Below are 7,644 nucleotides of genomic sequence, written 5' to 3'. Positions count from 1 at the left end.
ATCTGTGTTGTGACAAAAAGAATAAAGCCACTTCTGTGTGAGCCTCCCAAAGAAGGACTTAAAGGGCAACTTTTATGCTTCTTCTTATTTCCTGTCAAGTATGCATGTAAATGATGTGTTACAGTGATGCATGCTAATATTAAACATGGTGAAAGATTTGAATGATTAGGTCACAGTATGTGGAAGTAATTCCCATGATCCAAAAGCTTGGGTCTGCTCTAAACACAAGTATCAGACTTTTTTTCTACTCTTGATTCTTTGTGACATCAGAGAGAGCTCTCATCTTTATGTGGTCATCTTGGGCACACAGCTCTGGCTTTCAGCACTGCAGCCCCACCCCACCTACTATTCAAACCTTTTGTTTGTGTGGGGTAGCCAATCAGAAGAAAGCTGTCTGAAAGAGAGGCATAATAGGTCAGTTTTAATTTAAATTTTAGGCTGTTATGATGTTTCTGTGGATCAACATGTATGATTGTCATGAAAATGTTTTTCATTTCAGCCATAAGTTCAACTAACCTCAACAGTTCATCAGCATCCTGTTGAAAATAAGCCTACACAGTCGTAGATGCAGGCAGAGCTACAAGCACTGACAGTTGATTATAATTGGGTTGCCTTGGCGATGTCCAAGCTTTCACATCCCATCAGGGGAAAGGACCAAGGAGACAGTTAACTCTGGGTGACTTCTGCTTCACTGTAAGAGCAGTCGGACTGCAGTGCAATCTTCTCATTTACCATAAGAAGAAGAGAACACATAAAAATAAAATACACTTGGTGATAATAAGTAAAGGTTGCACATTTGGTACCAGTAACAGGTTTACAACATGCTGGCGCACATGTCTAAGGACTGTTTTTATAGGAAATGAAGTTTTATCTGTCTATAAAATGCAGCATGTCTGCAAAAAGCCTTTAAAGAGCATCAGGGGCCAAAACAGCAAGTGAATATTTATTAAGTTATAAGTCTGAATCCACTGATGTGCAGTGCATTGTCTGCATAGGAAAGAGTCAGGTTGCTCCCAACCTACGGGTCGAGAACCCCAAAGGTTTTTTTTTTCTTCTAAATTGTAGCGCGGCAACATATATACTATATGGACAAAAGTATTGTGCCTCATCTCTAAATTGTTTCCACTCCCATTGCCACTTTCATTCCTTGAAACAAGCTGCCGTCTATTGGAGACAGAAAAAAAAATTGTATTGACTTTTCACATCTTAAGGAAAGCAAGTTTTAAGAATGAATCATGAACAGAAATGCTGGATTCTCACTCCTCCAGACTATTCTGTTGAAAAGGGATCAAAAATGTTACTTGTGTCCACACTGAGGCCACAGTCTGAATTTTCTCCTTTTAGAGTGTCACAAGCCAAAAAAAAAAAAAACCCAATTAACTGAGAGGAAACAAACTGAAACTCCACATAGATAAAACAGGGCACCACCTCAGCCTCATCCTATATGAGTTCATCGCCTGTGAAAATCAAAGCATCTCACGAACTGAACGTCTGTAATACTGAACTCATCTCTCTGCATTGCAGCTCACACGAAGGCTGTTCCATCATTTTCACATGAGAGGATATTAGCTCTTTGCAGCTACAGCGGTAACATCTGCACAGATGCACTCCTGTCTTGTTAAATGACTCTCGGCTCAATATAAAAGTGTCTCATATACTCAGGGAAGGCTGAGCTGAACAAGACTCCAAGGATGGTTTTACCATGTCCTAATTTGATTAGAGTGCTGCAAAGAATATGAAAGCAACCTCTGGGAAAATGAAACACAATGTAGCTAAAGAGTCCTGATATCTACCAGAGGTGGTCAGTTTATACCACATGAACTAGATTACTTTAGTGTTTGTTCCCTTAATAGGTTTGACAGGAAGACACATTTAAATACAAGTTAAAAATGTCAGACAGCCACAGGTTAAACAGTTGTAGTTTTACCAGATACCTGATGTGTCAGCATGACAAGCAGTCATTTTGCATTTGAAAAGGGTGATAACAGTTTGAAAATTTGCTGAGGGATGAAGTGAGTGAATATGAGAAGGATGTGAGGTGTTGGTATTTGTCAAAAGTCCCCCCAGTACTTTGAATCTTTGTGGGTGAAGTTTAAAAAAAAAATCGTGTTTACGTGGCTCACATTGCAACCTATATGTAAGACGCTCTGATCAATATTTGCCTTGCAGCAACATCTGAGTTCCCTCAGGAATGATAAACTGCACGAATAAATTAATATGTTCAAAACAAAACAATTTAAAGTAATTGTTTGCGATGTGAAAGCTTCAAGAGGAAACGGCACAGCACAGACTACTGCCATCAGTGAGGAAAAATGTGCGGTCTTTCCGCTGATGTAAAGTTGTATCATCACACTGGGGCTTTTAAAAACTCAATAACAATGTTCCATCATGTTCTTAAGCGCTTCAGTGAAAAACAGTTTACTGTCTGGAACACTGCAAAACTGAAAAGTGGGTTTATATGCAAAAACCAATGTAGTTTTTTGTATGATGGTCCTTTTGCCACCTGCTATTTGTTTGGAGTGCTAGTTAAATAGCAAAGTGGACAGATGGTCTAAAAAATGCTGCAAATGCTCGTTGTAGTTTTGAGGAGGAGGGATTCTTCTTTCTGTGAAACATTATTCATCCAAACTTTCCCCCAGTTTGTTCAATGTGCTGAATCCTCACCTTAGGACCTGATGCTTTTAGCTGAATACAGTCCATATATCCATGCTGTGAGCTGGGACACGGGCAGGATGTCAGGCTTCCCTAAACAAATACCGCTCAAAGCACTTTTTTGTTAATTATTAATTCTGATCCACATTCTGTTCCCTCTACGACTGTTGGCTCCTGGAATCATCTCAGATTGCGGCTCTGGTTTTGCCGCGTTGATTAATGCAGGAATTTTACTTTCCAATAGTCTGAACCAGTAGACAGCAGATTATCCGAGCGGCTTAGGTTACTATGGTGATACCTCTATTAAAAGTGAGCTTAGATGAAATGCAAAGTTAGCTCAAAATAACCTGTAAATCATGCAGATTTTCACTAAGGAGTACACATTTCAGTTTGCACCTTTAAAACCTTTTTGGTGCAGATATTTCACACAGTAAGTGATCATGTGGTTAAATCAGTCAAGGGGAATTTTTCAGTTTTTCAGCCTCAAGGTTGTTTGCATTTTCTTTTACACACTGCTTTATCCTCCTTTTAGACTCAAGATGGAACTACAATTTGCTACGTGAACTTCATCCGGTACTGAATGGCACTTTAAACCAGCAAATTAGCCCATAAACCCATCAGGAAAATGTTTCCTGAAATCAAAAATCAAGCAAGCAGTAGGGTTGTTTTCACATAGACTTCTTTACAGCTGGGTTTATTTTTGCAATCTGACCATAGACAGCATAGATGGCCGTAGCTTCCAGGTCAGAAAAATGAAGCCAGTGTGGAAGTGCCATAAACCTGCGGGCATTTCACCTGGTTGGAAAAAGAATTCTGCTCCTATGGAAATATAGGAAAAAGGGGCTGGAAGCAGCACATTTTCACTGATTCTTTTATTTACAGCATTTTCAAGTGCTATATAGATTCTATGTTGGGGAAATACATTTTATATGTGCAAACTTTTACTAGCATCAGGAATGAAGCACAGCAGTAACATTACAGCAGTGCAAACTGGAATCCCTCCCCTCACTACAACCAGATGGCTGCCCCTCCCTGAGCCTGGTTCTGCTGGAGGTTTCTTCCTGCTAGAAGGAAGTTTTTCCTTCCCGCTGTCGACAAGTGCTTGCTTATAGGAGGTCATTTTGACTGTTTTTTTTTTTTCTGTAATTATTGTATGGTTTTTACTTTACAGTATATATAACGCCTTGATACGACTGAATTGAATTATCCCTGGAATGTGTATGTACCCTGATTATTTGGTATTGCAGCAAAATAAAATATATAAATGTTCTTATATTTGGTCATAATCTGCTGCTAAGTATTTTTCACACTGCAAAATTGCAGCTACTAGGCCACAAAATGCACACCAAGGATACCTGTTTAATCAGAAAAATTAATTTCACTTTGATCTGGCGACAAACTAAAACGATTTCTACGTAGACTGAGGGACAGAAAGCTTTCATGCGTCTGAGCTCTAATGTCAGCTTAGAAATAAACAGCATTTCTTCATACTGTCTTTGAATCAGAGGAATCACCCCCACCCCCGCAGTTTCAGGCACTCCCGCATTGGCTTTACTTTTGAGACCCAGCAGCTCCATCAGTCTTTTATACACAGTCTATGATACACACTTTTAGCAGCGCTATCTGCTGGGGTACAGCACACCTCTAGGTATGTATCCCATGCAGGATTAAACCAATTTCCATTAAAGACTTTTAAAACAAAAATACTCATACTCAAAAAAACACACATAAAGATGACACTATGGAGCCTCTGAACCAAGCAGCACATACTGAATCGATACTGTGCTTCTCTCACTCTAATAATCAAACAGCATAGACAATAAGACTCATTTCAAAAAGAGACAAAGATCCATGGTTTACTTAAACTTTGGGTACAAGTAACAAAGATAAGCTCCACAACATTTACTTCAGATGTGCTGGTGTGAGGGTTACCCTTAAGGGCAGAACGACCTCTGCTTGTATTTGGCGAGCAGCTCTGACACCGCTGTCCGGGTGAAATGAGATGAAGTTGAACGACACAAGGACAAAATAACAAGACACACTATAAATAGAGAAAAATTTGCTCTACTTACAGAATCATTACAGTTTAAGTGAGATGTGTAAAGCTTTTATAAAAACTATACATTCTGTGATTAGAGAGGCTTTGGGGGCTGCAAATCAGGCTATTCAATTTATCTCAGATAACTGAATTCATATTTGCTAAGGCCATATGGCAACAGAGGATGCTGAGGGTTGTGGCTTTAAGGCAATAACATCAATGTAATTCATAAATATGTAGGACCAAAAATCCATAGCTGGACTGACAATATTCAGGTAAGAATTATGACATCTGTGCTCCAATTAAAAAGAAAATATAGATGTGAATGTTTGCTAAAGGACAATGTAACAGATTATGTTCAGTAAAGGCTACTCTATAGTTGCAAAGCAATTGGCCTAATTTGAAGAGCATGAAAAAAGCAGACATCATTCAGCTCCCGGCTCGCTTTTTATCTCCTCCATCCTGCTGAAATGGGGGGCCAGCTCCCGAAGCACGGCTGTCCTGCCCAGGTGATCGTTCCTCCTCTTCTCCATGATCATGTCCTCCAAACTCTGAAACTCCAGCACTCGGGGCTGTTTGTCCAACATGAATATTTTCAACCTGTAGGGTTGCTTGCCTATGCGTATCTCCCCACCCATTTTGAACTCCCTCTTGCCGAACCTGCACCAGGCTGCAAAACACTCAGAGTTTCTCCAGCTCAGCTCCCGGTCCTTTAATCCCACCTGCTCCATCGCGTTTTGCACTACCACGTCCGGACCCAGAGCTTTAAATTTGTACAGGTCGTTAACAATCCGACACCTCCTCCCTTGACTCGCATCTGTCAGAAAGCTGTTCTTTACCTCGGCTCTGTGCAGGTGCACCACCTGGAAGTCCCCCACATACACTGCCCAGTGCGGGTACTGACCCGTAGCCACAAATTCCACTAAGTCACCTGGTTTACATTTGTTTAGCAGATTCTCTGGAGAGTAAACTTCAAGGTTAACCGCCTTTGCGCTCTTTTCATAAATGCATTCATCTCTGTTGTAAACGGCGCATTCCACCTCGTCACGCTGGTCGTATTGTTTCTCTTCCTGATTCGGGTCTTTCTCTGAGCAGTCGACCGCGCAGCCATCCTCCAGTTCGTCGTCGTCGTTGGAAAATATGTAAGAGACGCCGATCCGTGGACCGTCCTCCGTGTCCACGCCGTTGGGGTCCACTGTGGGAACTTCTGCGTAACTTAAATGTGACAGCCTGTCCATCTGGTTCCCCATGCCGCCGCTCACTTGGTAGCAGCTTGTGTAACACGATCTGATGCCGAAGGCTGCTACCGGTCGCTAAACATCCCAACCATCTGCCAAAAAAACCCTCCACCGGCTATAAAAACTTCTTTCGCCCTGCCCTCAGACAGGGGATTGTCCAAATTACGCATAAGAGTAACTCCGTTTATTGAATGCGCCGATAACCACTTAGTGCCCCATCAACAAGTGGAGTTGGGAGGAGAAGACAAACTGCTTACAGATTCAGCGAGGAGAGATATCCCTCAGGTGTAGCCTCGCAGACTCACCTTCTGTTTCTCTGCGTAAAGTTACGCCCGCCCGCTGTCACAAAAGAAACGACGAAAACAAAATCCTGGACAGACGGGGCGCCGCGTTCGCCTACACGCGTATATAAGCAGCTCAGGAACTGAGCACCGCGCCGCCGGGTGATTCGGCATCAACAGTGACTCTCTCCCAAGCTACACGCAGCTCCTCTTTTAAAGCGGAAGTGCGCGTAATTTTCACCACCTCGTCTTTAATTTCCGCTCCTACTCGCTAATAAGCTGTTGTAGATCGTTTTGTGCACAAAAAAATTCGGTTCATTCTCAGACTGACTCATTAAACTGTAAAAAACATAAATAAAGACATTTTTTTTAGTTAGTTGTTTGTTGCTTATCTGTTTTTGTCATTGTAATCATACATTTTGAACTATATGGGTTTTTTTTGTTTGTTTTTTTGAAGAACAAATAGATAAAACTAAGTCCTGGGAGGACGCATCTATAGATAGGTGACTGATGCCCTATTACAAATGGCACTTTGCATTGAGGACAGTGGGGTGAGAGTGGGGTGGGGGTCTAACATTTGGGGAAATTTTTACAGTTTTGACCACCTGTCTGTTCTTGATAGAAGCTGCCAAGTACTTTGCGCGCTACCTCCAGGTGGGACCATATTATCTCCATTACGTTTGTTCTGGCTTGTAGCCTGCCTGGAGGCACTCACTTATGGGCTATTTTTTCATCACTGCATCCCACAGGCGAAAGGAATGCGCTCCTCAAAAAGTCACACGCTGCTGCGGCAACCTCTGCGTGAAAACACCTGCACGTGAAATGGCTTGAAGACGGAGAGGTGCTGAGCTCTGAAGAAGAGAAAAAGCGATACAAACTTTGCAGGGTGAAAGACCCTGAGTGTGACCCCAGTATTGTCACATTCAGGGTCTTTCTGCAGTAGATGACTGAACACCGGCTACAAATGCAGTCACCTAGTACAGATTTCTGCAGTTTGAGCACGCAGAAAGGCCTTATTTAAGAGAGCAGACTCAACAGATTAGCAAGGTGACCTTTGGGCAGCACTCCTTCAGACTATCAGGTTAATTAAGAGACTGAGCTTTCTTACAGCTGTTCAGGATCACATTAAGTTATTTCCCCCTAACCCCCGAGTAACCCAGACTGATTGTCTCTGGAGCTTGAAAAGGGAGACTGGACTTTTCTTGAATTTCAATTTTCAATTTCTTGAAGACGTTTCACCTCTCCACCGAAAGGCTTCTTCGGTTCTCAAGAGAGCTGAACTTGAGACCTGAAGAAGCAGTTCGATGCCACTACTATGACCTGGATAACTGAGACACCAGACTGAATGTTTTCCCAGGTTAGTCAGACTGACTGAGGCGATGTCACACAGTGCACACTTATTTATGCAGATTTTCAGGTCAAGTCAGTCCCAGTG

At 42.1% G+C, this 7,644-nt stretch overlaps 1 protein-coding gene across 1 annotated transcript; it reads right to left on the bottom strand.

The window, feature by feature from the left end:
* Positions 1 to 3,420: 3,420 nt before the first annotated feature.
* On the bottom strand, positions 3,421 to 6,376 carry lratd2a (LRAT domain containing 2a). The gene has a single exon (XM_030741087.1). The coding sequence runs from the start codon at positions 5,938 to 5,940 to the stop codon at positions 5,116 to 5,118; it is 825 nt and encodes a 274-aa protein (XP_030596947.1). The 5' UTR covers positions 5,941 to 6,376; the 3' UTR covers positions 3,421 to 5,115.
* Between the last annotated feature and the right edge of the window lie 1,268 nt (positions 6,377 to 7,644).

This window comes from Archocentrus centrarchus, chromosome 11 (genome assembly GCF_007364275.1).
Source record: "Archocentrus centrarchus isolate MPI-CPG fArcCen1 chromosome 11, fArcCen1, whole genome shotgun sequence".
NCBI classification, from domain to species: domain Eukaryota; kingdom Metazoa; phylum Chordata; class Actinopteri; order Cichliformes; family Cichlidae; genus Archocentrus; species Archocentrus centrarchus.
Note: the sequence above shows the minus strand (reverse complement) of the source record. Positions and strands in the feature narration are given on the sequence as shown.

Excerpts from the sequence above, each read along its gene's own strand:
- lratd2a (XM_030741087.1), bottom strand. The coding sequence starts at position 5,940 with ATGGGGAACCAGATGGACAGGCTGTCACATTTAAGTTACGCAGAAGTT.